The 16,983-nt window shown below is 37.8% G+C and overlaps 1 protein-coding gene across 1 annotated transcript; it reads right to left on the bottom strand.

The window, feature by feature from the left end:
- Nucleotides 1–3,464: 3,464 nt before the first annotated feature.
- LOC107752109 (tubulin alpha chain-like) lies at nt 3,465–12,544 on the bottom strand. The gene is made up of 6 exons (XM_016567974.1): nt 12,344–12,544; nt 12,064–12,212; nt 11,254–11,928; nt 4,526–4,748; nt 4,264–4,412; nt 3,465–4,069 (listed from the first exon to the last, which is right to left on the bottom strand). The coding sequence occupies exons 1-6, from the start codon at nt 12,522–12,524 to the stop codon at nt 3,605–3,607; spliced, it is 1,842 nt and encodes a 613-aa protein (XP_016423460.1). The 5' UTR covers nt 12,525–12,544; the 3' UTR covers nt 3,465–3,604.
- Between the last annotated feature and the right edge of the window lie 4,439 nt (nt 12,545–16,983).

Below are 16,983 nucleotides of genomic sequence, written 5' to 3'. Positions count from 1 at the left end.
TAAGGACCACAATATAAAGTAAGACAATGGTGCTAGCTGCTTGTTTTAATATGTTTTTATAAACAGAAACTGGGAAACAAAAAACAATAATTATTTAGGTTAAATAAATGTATTTTATTTTTCATTTTATGCATTTTTTTTTTTTTTACCCTTTTAGACATCAAGTTGATTATTTTTCAAACAATTTTGAGATAATATTTTAAGATTAAGTTTATTTTTTATTTTATTTATAATATTGTTAATATTAAAGGAATAGTTCACCTAAAAATACGCACCCTCAAGTTGTTCCAAAACTGTATTTCATTCAGCTGTTGAGCACAAAAGAAGATATTCTGAAGGATGTTGATATAAGCCATTGACTTCCATAGTATGGAAAAAAATATATATTATGGTTAATGGTTACTGTCAACTTATTGGTTACTGACATTCTTCAAAGTATCTTCTTTTGTGCTCAACAGAAGCAAGAAACCTACCGAGGTAACTCTTTAGATGAGGGATCACATTCGCTATCAACTCCGAATTTGATGCTTATTAATAGTTAGTAAGGTGGTTGTTAAGTTTAGGTATTGGGTCAGATTAAGGGATCTAGAACATGGTCATGGAGAATAAGGCCTATTAAGTACTAATAAACAGCCAATATGATAGTAATATGCATGCTAATAAGCAACTAGTTAATAGAGAGAATTGGACCTTAAAATGAGGTGTTACCATTCTATTATTATTAATATATTAATTTGAATAATTTTTGAAAATTTGAATAATAAAGTCATCCTACACACTCCTGAAAGTTCATACGCAGTAAAAAGCAAAGAACAATCGCAAAGCAACTCCCTGGCATTGTGGCTGTAACATTTGCATTCAAACTTGTGCTCAAATCTCACATATAACCGCACATGCTTGTCATCGGCCCACATGACTTGTTTAGCAAATTTCTGGAGTCATGTGACAAGCAGTGCTTTCACTTGGTTTTTTTTGATGGACGGCTGTTTCAGCCTCTTCGCTGGACTGTGTGTGACAGATAAGCTGAGAGCAAACTGGAGTCAGAGCAGAGAGGCCTACTTTGTATCGTACACTCCATGAGCACTTAAACCACGACTGCACTCTATCCATATGTCAAACAGGCATAGGAAGAAAATAGGCTTACAAAAAGTCATATTTGCCTGCCAGTTCTCCAAGTTATAATTCTCATAGACTGTATAAACAATAGGCCTACTTGGTCTGGTAGCACACAGTTGTATGTTGTGTATACAGAGGTGTGTGTGTGTGTGTACTGGTTTATATATCCTGGTGGGGACTTAAACCTGAATACACACAGACTCATGGGGACTCGTGTCACGGTGGGGACCTAAATTGTGGTCCCCACGGGTACAAAAGCTTATAAATCATACAGAATTAAGTTTTTTGAAAATCTAAAAATGCAGAAAGTTTCCTGTGAGGGGTAGGTTTAGGGGTAGGGTTGGTGTAGGGCAATATAATATACGGTCTGTACAGTAGAAAAACCATTACGCCTATGGAGAGTCCCCACAAGGATAGCTGACCAGACGTGTGTGTGTGTGTGTGTACTGGTTTATATATCCTGGTGGGGACTTAAACCTGAATACACACAGACTCATGGGGACTCGTGTCACGGTGGGGACCTAAATTGTGGTCCCCACGGGTACAAAAGCTTATAAATCATACAGAATTAAGTTTTTTGAAAATCTAAAAATGCAGAAAGTTTCCTGTGAGGGGTAGGTTTAGGGGTAGGGTTGGTGTAGGGCAATATAATATACGGTCTGTACAGTAGAAAAACCATTACGCCTATGGAGAGTCCCCACAAGGATAGCTGACCAGACGTGTGTGTGTGTGTGTAAAAAACATAACCCTATTCATCGTTTAATCCGTAAACTATATCCAAAGCAGGAGACTGGATAAGAAGATTAGCCTGACTGCGTCGAGAATAATACGTAGTTTGGTTCCATGGCATTGAACATAGAGCAATATGACTGAAACATTTGCACGTTTGACTAAATGTAGTTTTCTCATGATCTTGAAGATTTAAAGGATTTGTTTTGAATGCTTAAAATTAGTTTTGCAGACAAATATAATTGTGGGAGGCTTTTAAAAGACTGATTGAATGTTTTGCCAGGTTAAATACCTCAAAAAAAGATATCTAGAAAAAGAGATGTGACTTTAGAGTGCTTCAAATATATGAGTTTTAATTTAATATTTTAGTCACTGTATCAGATGCAAACTCCTCACCTTTCAGTAGTGACAACTCAGTTTCTGACATCAAAATAGGTCACCTATGAGATTTGCTTAAGATCCAATGACAGTGTTTTTATGGGGGGTGAATAATGAACTGAGGCTGGTTGCATAAACTGTTTAGACGTCTTAAAAAGTTAGTCATCTAATTTTTTTTCAAGACTGGTCATAACTCATTTGTATCGGAAAAGTAACCGATTACCCCTTTGGCAACTGCTAGTTGGTCAAACTAGTCTTAACATGGTGGCTAAGTTTTTGCAACTGGCCTGTGGTTGTTTTAATACGTTTTGTATAGTATTTTCTTTACTCTTTACATCAAAAGCTGTCTAAAAAGGGCAATATTTCATGTATTTGAGGTCCAAGATGTGGGAACGGTGAAGAGAGAGAAGGCAAACATTTTGCATTTTGGGTCGGCATTGCCGTCTAATCAGCCAATATTGTCTAAAATAGCCTGCATAGAACTTTATCTTTTATAACATGGGATTTTGAAAAAATATATTCAATCTTGATTTTTGTAAAATGATGCAACGTTAATTATTTTGTGAAAAATTAGTTGGACATATAAGGTAATAAAAAAAAAATTGTAAAAAATACCTTACAGCAACTACAAATGAGCATGTAAAGCAAGTATCTTTAAAAGAAATTCCGTGTGGAGCATGCCCCCCGATCCGCACAATGTTCTCACCTTTTTCCCCCTTACCTGTTTGCATCTCTGCTGTATAACCATACAAAGGTCAAGCGTTTCAGAAAATAGATGGATAATTACCATATGCTAATTTGTATTTCAGTTTTGATAACTTCACCATTTTAAAAAATATAATAGTAAAAAATGAAAAAAAAATAGTGTAAAATATTCCTGAAGTTCTCATTTTTAATTTGAGTAAGTTTCACAATAGGATATAAATTGTGATTTCACATGAGCAAGATATTATTTTAAGTCAAAGAAAATATGTATTTTAAGCTTTTCCTGTCTAGTTTCCAATGAGGTTATTTAAAAACAAACTCTGGAGAGTGGTCATAATAATGCTGACACCCTATGTTTGCATATCTGTGAAAACCCTTCTTCCCTTTTCTCTTACCAACACTAATGTGGACATAACATGGTTGCTAACTAATAATCATAATAATACCACGTCAGCTACTTTAAGCTGTGAAGTTTTGGCAGGGCTCAGTGTCTCAGTCATACTCAAACATACTTAGAGACAAAAAAAAAAAGACAATGGCAACACAACAAGGTTGACCCAATAAAAGGAACATTTTTATTTCATGGAATGTGGGTTTATAACAGAACATTTTACATATTTTTAAGTCGGGCATAAGTTGTCTTGCTTGGTTGTGCAAGGGTCAGCAAGCCCTCAATTTAATACTCCTCTCCTTCTTCATCCTCTTCTCCAACGCTGTCAGTTCCCACCTCTTCGTAATCCTTCTCCAGGGCAGCCATGGTCAGATCTACATTCAGGGCTCCATCGAAACGCAGGGATGCTGTGATGGAGGAAACGATTTGACCGATCAACCTGTTGAGGTTTGTGTAGGTGGGGCGCTCGATGTCGAGGTTTCTACGGCAGATATCGTAGATGGCCTCGTTGTCCACCATAAAGGCACAGTCGGAGTGCTCGAGGGTGGTGTGGGTGGTAAGGATGGAGTTGTAGGGCTCCACCACCGCAGTGGACACTTGAGGAGCTGGATAGACAGCGAACTCAAGTTTTGACTTCTTTCCGTAGTCGACAGAGAGCCGTTCCATTAGGAGGGAGGTGAACCCAGAGCCGGTGCCACCACCAAAACTGTGGAAGATCAGGAAGCCCTGGAGCCCAGTGCACTGATCAGCCTGCAAACAAAATAGTGAATGTTTAGATGGGAAATATATCAATTATAATAACATTATCACAATTATAACTAAATTCACTGATATTTTATTACCTAGTGAATAGTATGTTTTGGGATGAACTTATATGTTCTGTGAACATCCTAACTAATATCTACAAGTTTATAGAGAAGACGGTGGCAGTAAAAGCGTCTTACCAGTTTGCGAGTCCTGTCCAGCACCAGGTCAATGATCTCCTTGCCAATGGTGTAGTGCCCACGAGCGTAGTTGTTGGCAGCATCTTCCTTACCAGTGATCAACTGCTCAGGGTGGAACAGCTGGCGGTAGGTACCGGTGCGCACCTCATCTGAAAAAAGAAGGAACTTCTTTTAACTGCAAGCTAACCAAAACACCTAAAGTTGCTCTAAAGTTCAAAATTTTACAGCTGGGAACAAAATTCATTTATAAGAAAATAATTACCAATGACAGTGGGCTCCAGATCGACAAAGACCGCTCTTGGGACATGTTTTCCAGCACCAGTCTCACTGAAGAAAGTGTTGAAGGAGTCGTCGCCTCCTCCAATGGTTTTGTCACTGGGCATCTGACCATCTGGCTGGATCCCATGCTCCAGGCAATACAGCTCCCAGCATGCATTGCCCATCTGGGCTCCGGCTTGGCCGACGTGCATGGAAATACATTCACGCTGTAGAAAGGGAGGGGGGGGAGGATTATTTGTGATCATGTCAATTATGTCTTTAAATGTATCAAATAAATAGGCATTGTTATACAATAAAGTCACTGCACATATTTCTGTTAATCTAATGGAAAAAGAGGCCACAGCAGATATCTAGATGCACACACTACGTCCATAATGGAAATGGTGCAGAATGACAGGGCAGAATGTTTTTCTTTTCATTTGGAAAGCTGTTGAACAGTGCCATTGTTTGAATGCAGTGATGTGACAGTATACATTGTTTTCACTGTAGCATTACAAATTCCTAACAATACTCCCGGATAATCGAAAATGGGCAAAGAGGCGGGAGCAGGTTGCTGAAACCACGCCCACCTAGCTCGACGGTGGTGACAGCAGCGGCAATCCACCTGTCACTCAAGTGGCCATGCCCTTAATTATGCAGAACTTTTCAAGCCTTAATATAATTTAAACGGATGAGTTATAAAAAAATTCACCACCCCTCACAGTTGTCATGAAGGGCAAAATTAGCTATATAGACCAAAATAATTTTTTGAACCAGGCTGTAAACATGTTTTTTTCTGCTGTAAAGTTGGGCATTTTAACATGGGGAGTCTATGGGATTGACTCCCTTTTGCAGCCAGCCTCTAGCGGCCAGTTGATGAATTACAGTTTAAGTCACTTCCTTGTTGGCTTCACGAGAGAGGGGGAGCCGCTTGATCAATAACCATTACCAGCTCCCTACCAGCCACACTGCAGCTGTTCCAGTCGTTTTTATCTGCATGAACGCATGCAGGCTTAAATGCTGACCAGGCCCAAAGGATAGGGAGAGTGTAAAATATAGCCATTTTGTTCTCTTACTCTCACAGTACTGCTCTTTGAATGTCATGTACTCATTTTGTCATATGAAACACAGAACGAGATTTATTGCGTCAGCAGGGTTTGACGTTTGAAGCTGAATTTAAGACTTTTTAATACCACCTTGATATATATGAAATTTAAGACCTAAACCGGTGATGGAAATACACATTATATTACACACACACACATACATACATACACACATATATATATATATATATATATATGTAATATTCAATGTGTTTCATGTAAAAAGAAAACAAAATGTTTATTACTACGATATACAGTTAACTCCCCACAAAAGTACTGCATTACCGAGATTTTTGGTGGTGTAAACAATTTATTCTGAAGCAATATTTTCATCAGTGTTCTATCAGCTTTTACATCCTTAAATCTGCATATTTTTATTTACCTTTACATTTACCTAATTCAACCGATTCATTCAAAACGCTGAATCATTCGGTAACAAAACACCGCCGAGTGTTCTTGGAGACTGTGAGATACTTCTGCTGTGATCTTTGATTGGAACTATTTTCGTTAGTGAAATAGAATAAAACAGTGTAACAAAAACAATATTTGTCCGGTCGAGCAAGTAAAAAAAAAAAACATTTTAAACTAACGTTAGCTAGAAGGCTGGTCAGCTGTAGCTCGACCTATATTATTATTAAGAACATAATATAAACAAAGAAGGTAACGTAATGTTAACGTTAGTTCGACCTGCATTCTGCTACTGCGATTCTGTCTGATGATGCAGGAACTACCGCGCGAGGGAAGAATAAAATCTTTGGCCTGTTCAATGATTGTAAACAGTCATTAGGTCCGTCAGACTGGAGATATTTTAGCGGTAATGTGACCAGAAATATTTAAGACCCATCGAATCCGAATTTAAGACATTTTAAGGCCTTTTAAGGATCCGCGGTGTAGGGAAAGAGACCCGAAGGGCAGGGCTGGGCCCTTCCCCCACCCATCGTGTACAACCCAGTTTTCTGTATTATTCAGTGACAAGAAACGAGTAACGTTAGAAGAAAAAGGCGCGATATCTGATCGCGCGCCTTAACTGGAGACTTTTATCCGCGTCTTTGAAATTCTGACGTGTCTGCTCCTCCACCCTCTCGCGCATCTAACAAAAACCCAAGCTATACCATTTATAACACTTATACCATTTCTGAATAAGTAATATATGTATCTTATGAGGACGTTTATACATTTTCTAAATAAATTGTTTTGGCTTCTGCTGCTTTCTCTTTGTTCTGCGTCTTTAGTGCGCCAGACTGCCACAGCCCCTGCCGTTAAAACGTGCGCGCGCATTTGTCTCGCGACCGCCCTAAATACTGTTAAACGTCACTAAACACCGAGATTAAACGAATTAACATAGCTTCAGTCTTATATTTAAGACAAGAGAGGTGCTTTACATTTTATACAAAACTCATTGAAGTCATTTCGTACTAAACACGTTCATCTCAGGATGTAAAAGAACGGTTTCCACACAGAAAATAATCGTCTGTGCTATTTACGGAAAATAGACGTGAAGTTAAGACTCACCATTTTGTCAGATTTTCCTTCACCAAGCTATACCATTTATAACACTTATACCATTTCTGAATAAGTAATATATGTATCTTATGAGGACGTTTATACATTTTCTAAATAAATTGTTTTGGCTTCTGCTGCTTTCTCTTTGTTCTGCGTCTTTAGTGCGCCAGACTGCCACAGCCCCTGCCGTTAAAACGTGCGCGCGCATTTGTCTCGCGACCGCCCAATGCCCTAAATACTGTTAAACATCACTAAACACCGAGATTAAACGAATTAACATAGCTTCAGTCTTATATTTAAGACAGAGAGGTGCTTTACATTTTATACAAAACTCACTGAAGTCATTTCGTACTAAACACGTTCATCTCAGGATGTAAAAGAACGGTTTCCACACAGAAAATAATCGTCTGTGCTATTTACGGAAAATAGACGTGAAGTTAAGACTCACCATTTTGTCAGATTTTCCTTCAGACCGACGTTAAGGCTCGGAGAATGAAGGCAGAATTGCTGCGGAAAGGGCCAGGCTAAGTTTATATAACGGCGCGCGACCGGATAGAGGAGAGGCGGGGCTCTGGCGGGAGCGGCAGTTAACGGTCACGAGGAAGAAGAGGAGGGAACATTTGGGCGGAGCTTGATGTGTGAAGCGACCAATCAGAGAAGGATTGAGAGTGGATGGAAAGTGCCAAGCAGAGCCGAGTAAATCAAGGGAGGGGTTTTTTAATTTAAACTGTAAAAAGAATAAAACATATAAATAAACAAAAACCTAATTTGCACCATATGCAAATGACATTAATTCTAAGTTTATATAACGGCGCGCGACCGGATAGAGGAGAGGCGGGGCTCTGGCGGGAGCGGCAGTTAACGGTCACGAGGAAGAAGAGGAGGGAACATTTGGGCGGAGCTTGATGTGTGAAGCGACCAATCAGAGAAGGATTGAGAGTGGATGGAAAGTGCCAAGCAGAGCCGAGTAAATCAAGGGAGGGGATTTTTAATTTAAACTGTAAAAAGAATAAAACATATAAATAAACAAAAACCTAATTTACACCATATGCAAATATTGGACATTAATAAGTGAGGCCGTTTTTATGATATATATTTAATAATATCCACTATAAACTCTTATCACCACACCAGACAAAGACAGGTGTTAGGTTCTGTTTAGGTCAGATTTACAAGGGTTTTAATGTAATATGGTGAACAGTTTACCTAAAGAAATAGTTCACTAAAAAAAATTAAAAGTGTCATTATCTACAGTCTATGGTCATTATTCAACTCTCATATTGTCCCAAATTCATCTGTGGAACACAAAAAGTAGATTTTTTAAAACTATATTTGGCAAAGTTCTTTTCAATATAATGTGAATGTAAAGTGAATGTCAAGCCTTAAAAAAAAACAAAAAAAAAACGACTAAACACCACAATATAATTGTATCATAAATGAGGTTTTCAGACTCAGGGGAGTGCTAAGGCGTTGGGCAATAGGCTAAGTTCAGAGAAAAACAGTGTTAAAACTGTAATGTTAAATAATAAGATTAATAGTTTAATAACATAATAGTTTAATCTTTTAGAGTTTGAAAGAACATAGAAACTATGTACTTTAGAAATAATATTTTATTACTTTTAATGTAATTTTTTCGCAGTATAAATGGGTTTTTACACACACACACACACACACACACACACACAGACACACACACACACACACACACACACAAATATATGTAGCTGAATTTTAAATTTTAGGATAGGGTCCCTCACGCGAGATCACTGAAGCCTGAAATCCCCTGGTCTGTATGGCTACATACTTTTCTCTTAGCTTAGCTTTTTTGTTATATCAGCAAGCTCAAAGATATTGTTAAAAACATTTCATGTTTCATCAACTTTCACAAAACCTATTGCTTTCACATAATAGGCTAATATAAAACGTATTTCCAGATGTTGCTTTCATAAAATAGTAGGCTTTATTTTTGAATGACACCTAAAGGACAAATCATTTCTGAAACTTAATTTCTTCCAAGTTACTAAAAGAGTATTTGCTATAGAAGACCAGAACATATTTAATTAGGTCTGAAAACATGTTGCAACCTCACGTTTAGCTGTGATAAACTTTGCACGTTGACAGATATATGTTCTGTATCCAGATCTGCTCTGCAGAAAACCTCATCAGATGTTCTCTGGAAGACAGTATTGTACAGTATATGTTCACATCAAACACAGTGACTGCAATAATGCTTTCTCACTCTTTCCCCACACAAGATTTTGTGGCTTTAGATAAGTCTAAATGTTTAGAGAAGGACTCAGCGGAGAATGTCTGGAATGCCTGGTAGGGCCGTTGGTGTTTTTAAGTGGAGGGCAGTACATTTGTGCCAGCATATGAGAGGAAAGAAGCTATGAAAGGGTCAAGTTCAAATGATATTAGTAATGAATGTGAATGTCCTGAATGTGAGAGACCATAAAAAGTCATTTGGTTTTAGAGGAAAAGTGTCTATATTCCTTCTGCGTCAAGACAGGGCGAGGGCAGATTTGTTTTAAAAAGTTAAATAAAAAGAGCTGTATGTATAATTAGCTGTTAAGTGCTTGCTTTGCATCCAAATAGATGATCTTCAATGTAAATTAGACCATTGTTTGTGGAATTTACCTTGTCTGGACTATTTGCAATCTCACCTCACATTGATGAAAAAACCTTCTTAAAAAGGATAAAGTGCTAGAAATATTTCAAATATATTAAAATAAAAAAATCAATCTAGACAGAACGTCCATTTTTACCAATTTCCTAATTTTTTACATGACCAGGAAGTCGTGGCTATTATGTTTTTACATAAACTCATCAAAATAAGTTGAGCAATTTTAACTTTTTTGGACGTTATATGAAATCCAACTTGATTTTTAAGTCAGTTGAAATCACTTGTACAAGTTGATTATACTTAAAAAGTTAAGGTAGCAAATGAAAAAAATTAAATTAAAAGCTTAAATTGTTTCTACATAAGATTTACTGTTAAAAAGACTGTTGTCTAGAAATGATCTTAAAGTGACACTTATGTCATTTAATTCAACAACTGATATGTTTCAAATTTTTTACATGACCAGGAAGTCGTGGCTATTATGTTTTTACATAAACTCATCAAAATAAGTTGAGCAATTTTAACTTTTTTGGACGTTATATGAAATCCAACTTGATTTTTAAGTCAGTTGAAATCACTTGTACAAGTTGATTATACTTAAAAAGTTAAGGTAGCAAATGAAGTGAAGTTTTTATGTTGGTCATTTTTACAGCTTAAATTGTTTCTACATAAGATTTACTGTTAAAAAGACTGTTGTCTAGAAATGATCTTAAAGTGACACTTATGTCATTTAATTCAACAACTGATATGTTTCAAATTTCAATTTGGTATAACATGATTTTAAACTTCAAGTCTGTGCAAGGGCATCTCAGGCATGCTGAAACAGACTTGACTGACTCATGATCTAAAGGCATGCAAATTGTGAAAGAATGAAAAACTTTTGTTGATTGCTTCCATGCCACCCTTTCAGTGTGTTCACCATTTGCATTCTCTTAGTCTTCAGGCAGTCGAATTACAAAGACATTACACAAGCCGTCTTCAGGTGGCACAGGACCGCCCAATCTTTTATTCTTACCCCAAAGCACTTAAACCAAGAAAACAAAAGCTGTTAGCACTGTGGTTAGCGTGGTAACATTTAAACCTTTTAGTCACTATGGTAACTGTTGTTAGCAACTGGTTATCTTATTTGCTGATGAACTGAGTTTTATGACAGCCAACTCAGTGAAATAGACAAACAACTAAAAAGTCAATATGAAGTCTTTAAAAGATATCACCTTAACCTTTATGGTCTGTCACATGCACTTGGACGTTGGCCTTATAAGTCATGTGGATGATTTGCTCATATTCATACACTGAACATAGACAAACAAAAACAGACTGACAACTTCCAATATCAATAACCAATATCAGTAAAATATGAGGGAAAACAAGCACATACTCTACATATCAAATACAGCTTTCAAATTAGCATAGGAAACATAAAACAATATTTTGTTACAGTGAAAATACTGCTGTGAAAGCTATCAGTGATGTTTCTTGACAAGATAGGGATTCCTTTAATACTCCTCTCCTTCTTCCTCTCCCTCTTCTCCGGGTACGCTTGGTCTTGATGGTGGCGATGGCAGAGTTGACGTCTTTGGGAACCACATCTCCACGGTACAGCAGACAACAAGCCATGTACTTGCCGTGACGAGGGTCGCATTTCACCATCTGATTGGCTGGCTCAAAGCAAGCGTTGGTGATTTCTGCAACGGAGAGCTGCTCATGGTAGGCTTTCTCTGCGGAGATCACTGGGGCGTAGGTGGCCAGAGGGAAGTGGATACGTGGATACGGCACCAAGTTGGTTTGGAACTCGGTCAGATCTACATTCAGGGCTCCATCGAAACGCAGGGATGCTGTGATGGAGGAAACGATTTGACCGATCAACCTGTTGAGGTTTGTGTAGGTGGGGCGCTCGATGTCGAGGTTTCTACGGCAGATATCGTAGATGGCCTCGTTGTCCACCATAAAGGCACAGTCGGAGTGCTCGAGGGTGGTGTGGGTGGTAAGGATGGAGTTGTAGGGCTCCACCACCGCAGTGGACACTTGAGGAGCTGGATAAATGGCAAATTCCAGTTTTGACTTCTTCCCGTAGTCAACAGAGAGCCGTTCCATTAGGAGGGAGGTGAACCCAGAGCCGGTGCCACCACCAAAACTGTGGAAGATCAGGAAGCCCTGGAGCCCAGTGCACTGATCAGCCTGCAGGATTACATGAGTTATTTCTACAATCACTGGCCAGGATTGTTCTACTTTAGTTCTTTAGGGTCTACTTTACTGTAGACCCTAATTCAACACCCAAGATAAAGCCAACTTTTGACCCCAAGATTTTCTTACCAGTTTGCGAGTCCTATCCAGCACCAGGTCAATGATCTCCTTGCCAATGGTGTAGTGCCCACGAGCGTAGTTGTTGGCAGCATCTTCTTTACCAGTGATCAGTTGTTCAGGGTGGAACAGCTGGCGGTAGGTACCTGTGCGCACCTCATCTAGAAAATCAAATTGCGCCATATATTCACGTCAGATTACTCTTGATTCGATGCACGCTAAATTGAGGGAAAAAACTAAGACACTTCTTCACTGTAGAATTGAATTATACAAAGAGAATCAGTTTCATTACCAATGACAGTGGGCTCCAGGTCAACAAAGACAGCTCTAGGAACATGTTTTCCAGCACCAGTCTCACTGAAGAAGGTGTTAAAGGAGTCGTCGCCCCCGCCAATCGTTTTATCACTTGGCATCTGACCATCTGGCTGGATCCCATGCTCTAGGCAATACAGCTCCCAGCATGCATTGCCCATTTGCACACCTGCCTGGCCGACATGGACTGAGATGCACTCACGCTAGGGTGTAAATGAGAAGCATGTTTAAACCTACTAAAAGTAAAAGTCTCTTGGGAAAATGTAGCTTTCTATTTTAATTTTCATAACACAAACCCAAAACCAAAAACCAAGACAATCAAAATTGAGACAAAATTAATTGTTGACAAAAGCAGACATGAAGACTAAGACCATTCATTAAAAGTCAAGTACATTTGTTCAGTATTATAAATAATGCATCAGACAAAGAAATAATTTAAAACATCCTACCATTGTAGAACTTTCCTCTGGCCGACGTCAAGAGTCCAGTTGAGAAATGTTGTGTATGTTCTCTGTGACAATATCATCACTATATAAAGAGCAAGCTGATGCCACGGTAACATGGTTTGTTGTTGGCAACTTGAAGGGTTAAGCCCAATTATGTGAATGTTAAATGACCGCGGTGCACTGAACAAACAGGCCTAGTCACATCCCAGTGCTTCTTGTTTCCTGCAAAAGACACACTCTTAACAGGCCAACACTCGTCCACTCACCCACAGCCATTAATATTTAACCCTGCACTGGTGGATCACATCTTTGGTGAGGTTTATATCACCGATGTAAGGACCATCTAAAAACTTAGGGGGGAAAAGAGAGTGAACTTAATCTATGTTCCAATAGCATTGAACATTTGACACACACTGTGATTAACTCTAAAGGCCTGTTCACACTAAGAATGAAAACTGTAGCGATAACTAATGATAACTATATTAGCATCCACGCCAACAGACAATAACATTATGCTTATTCTAAATGCTTAAAAGTTGAATGGATCTTTGTTGGCTCACACTGTTGTCAATTAGCTGGAAAAAAATCGCTCTGAAAGTGATTCCAGCGATATTGAACGTCTGTCATTATAGTTTTAGTGTGGACTCTATTCTCTTGGAATTAGAGCTATTTTTAAAGCATTGTGGTTATATTTAGCATTTTTGAAACGTGGCATGTAAATGGCCTGCGCTGTTTTTGATATGGCATGTGTTTTTTTTTACCCTTGTCTTCTTCATGTGTTTTAGCATTTTGTGCATTTATCCAGTTACACTCAAAAGTATACTATCAGCCAAATCTACTTCTCTAAAAGCTCTTTCTCTTTGTTTCTGTCTCTACATAAGTGGTGCAAACTGTCCCCAGCTCACCCGAAGCACTTGCTATGTCATATCTGTACACTAATTAAGTCTAAACTATTGTTAACCGGCTGGGTGGCCATGGAGCCCAGGAACAAACATTTCTCATCTGTTCCCAGACTGTTCCCATGACAATAAATGCACAGGAAACATGTAATCAAGTCAGACTGGGGAGGCTGGAGCTTTGTTTAAATTGTTAGTAGCTGTTATAACCTGTGTTATGTATTCTGAAGTTCATAGACTTACATTTCTGTAAGCCAATGAATAAGGTTATTAAAGTGCTGTCAGTTTACTATTATTTTGGTTGGTAATATCACATATATCCCATAACAAAGGTGGATTTATGATGTGAAATGAACAAAAGGACGCTATATAAGTTGTGATTTAAATTTTAATATGCTTTTTGAAGGCTTCTTGATAGGGTGTTTCTTACAGAGAACTGCATGTTAAGACATCCTAAGCTACCAAAATGCTGCAGGACATTTTCCCTTTCTGATGAAATGTATATATATTTCATGTGAAACATCTCAGTTTTAAATATCAGAACCTTCGCCATTCAGATATTTGGAGTCACTTTCAACATTCACACATTTTTCATTCACATGAATAGACTAGACCTCTTGCAGCTGTTTGCTCAAAGGCCTGATAAATATTTTAATATTCAAAACCGATTCAGATATAGAGCTTACCAGGTAAGAAAATTACAGCTCTGCTATGTAAACAGGTCAGAGAGAGATATTATATAAACTCTAGATTTACACAGTACACACTGACAATGCCAGAGTCGACAATACATAAGAGTTCACAAAATAGCAGCTAATTTACTCTACTTGGGAGATTCTACACTGTTTTGGCAAAAGCAGATTCCCTGTACATTTGATAACAGATTAAGCATTAAAACAGGGGCCCGATTTTGTAGCATTTCAACCAATCCATTTTAATCAGGTGCTAAATGTGCTGAATACTGAATATAAATCATTGTCATTTCTCAACGATGCAGTGCATTATTTATCCTGATTTAATAAACATATCAACAGAGATTAACATAGAAAACTGAATTTTAAAAAGATTAAAACGAGACGTTAGTGTATATATTACTATTGAAAATGGCAGTGGTAATTCATCAAATGACAGAGAAGAGTGTTATAATCAGGCATATAACCAGATGCGGGTGCAGATGAGCACAATTTTGCCTTTTTAAATAAAAAATCCGGCCCAGATTACAGTGGTGGAGTGATACTGTACTATCTCAGTAAAGTATGTGAATAAATCTCGCTCAGTTCATTCAGTGTTTCCACCCTATCAGTGTATCACAGGCTACATTTTCCCAGATCAATATGAAAATAAAAAAAAATCTATATTTTTGACATGATTTTCTATTTTAAATATTAGTAAGATCATGAAAATGAGATATGTCTGATCTTCTCCAGTTCTTTAAGAATAAAGCTTTTGTGCACCCGTCTAAAAGGAACTATAAAACATTCATGCAACCGTGACAAATGTTTAAATTGTTTTTAAAATACATTGCAAAATGTGTTTCAAGCAAACTGTTGTTCATACAGTACAACACAGTGGTTTGTCCCATTGTATCATTTTCATAATCTTTGGTGGCATATACCTGAAGACCTTTATAACAGAACAAAGAAAAACATAAATATTATGAAGTTTTTGATCATAAAATTATTGAGATGAACCCCTCACATGCAGTGCAGTGCTAGAAACCCTATCTAGGGAACAACATGTTAAACTATTGTAAGAGTTGAAGGGACGGGGCTCTACATGTACAGGAGACTCTAGAGATAATAAAACCAGCAAAAGAGTCCTTTGTCCCTGATTTTAAATTCAACATGAAATGGAGTTTGCACTTCCCACGTTTTTCCTGAAATATGGCATATTTCTGAATAAAACAGAATATACACTCTAAAAAATGCTGGGTTGTTTCAACCCAACTTTGAGTCAAATATGGACTAACCCAACTTTTGGGTTAAAAATTTGATGTAAAATTTTAACCCAACGGTTGGGTTAGTCCATATTTGACCCAAAGTTGGGTTGAAACAACCCAGCATTTTTTAGAGTGTACTGGACTTCAGGACTTGATTGGTTTGAGAGATACTGACAGAGATTTGTGACATCACCAGGCTACGCAGGAAGCCAACCTTTTTTCCCACCAGATATTTTACCTAGAGTACAAATAGTGTATTCTATTTACACTTTGTGTGAAGAGCATCTGTCACTCTTTGCACTTGTATACACTCTAAAAAATGCTGGGTTAAATATAACCCAGCGCTGGGTTAAAAAGGGACAAACCCAGCTATTGGGTTGTTTTGACCCAGTGGTTGGGTTATATTTAACCCAGCATTTTTTAGAGTGTACAAGATGCTATTTGTTTCTATTTATACTTGGTGGAAACAGTATCTAACACATTTTTTTATTTTACAGTATGTGGAACAAGCACTGAAGAATTGTGCACAGTAATTTCATGTTGACTTTAAACAATAGAGTAAAAGATTTCACTGAGATACATTGATTGGTGTGTGTCATATTCAGTTTAGGGCAAAAAATCTGATGCTTTATATCTTCCCAAAATGGCCCATTGACAAAAACCAATCAAATCGGCCCCAGTCTTCATCCCTATTAGGGATTTTTTAATTGTGTCTATGGCCATGTTCACACTGTAAAGATTCCGGAGTGACAACCCATTAAAATACGGGACTGAATCCCCTAAATGATCAATTCATGTGTGTACTGCAGCAGAACTCAGTGCTGAAATTGCAACGACTGCCACCATGGTAATCTTAAAGGGGTCATATGATGCGATTTCAATTTTTCCTTTCTCTTTGGAGTGTTACAAGCTCTTGGTGCATAAAGAAGATCTGTAAAGTTGCAAAGACTAAAGTCTCAAATCCAAAGAGATATTCTTTATAAAAGTTAATAGTCAACCACGCCTACCTAAAACGGCTCGTTTAAACACGCCCCCACATGTCTACCTCACTATGTGGGAAGATTTGCATAACGCCGCCCAAATGTTCACGCAAAGAAAGAAGGCGTAACTTTTATTCTCACTGTAGTATTGTTGCTGCCGCCATGTCGTGAAGTTTCGTTGTGTGTTTCGTTGTGAAAGCGAAACTACGACAGTCTGGCGCTTCTGACTCACAGCCTTTAAGTACGTTTTTTATTTTTAAATAATTTGCGAGTTTTGAGCAGTGTAGAGTAAATGATGTACATTATGTGGAAAATAATGTGGTTTTTTTTACCTTAAACCGCATAAACACATTGCATTA

The sequence above is a fragment of the Sinocyclocheilus rhinocerous genome, unplaced genomic scaffold (genome assembly GCF_001515625.1).
Source record: "Sinocyclocheilus rhinocerous isolate Xijiao unplaced genomic scaffold, SAMN03320098_v1.1 scaffold2306, whole genome shotgun sequence".
Classification (NCBI taxonomy): domain Eukaryota; kingdom Metazoa; phylum Chordata; class Actinopteri; order Cypriniformes; family Cyprinidae; genus Sinocyclocheilus; species Sinocyclocheilus rhinocerous.
This window is presented reverse-complemented; position numbering and strand designations above follow the sequence as displayed.

Bases quoted from the DNA above. Each gene is read 5' to 3' on its own strand.
- LOC107752109 (XM_016567974.1), bottom strand. From the start codon at position 12,524: ATGGGCAATGCATGCTGGGAGCTGTATTGCCTAGAGCATGGGATCCAG. The intron at 12,213-12,343 runs GTAATGAAACTG...TTGATTTTCTAG, and splicing joins CCTGGAGCCCACTGTCATTG to ATGAGGTGCGCACAGGTACC. The intron at 4,070-4,263 runs GTAAGACGCTTT...TTTTGTTTGCAG, and splicing joins TGGACAGGACTCGCAAACTG to GCTGATCAGTGCACTGGGCT.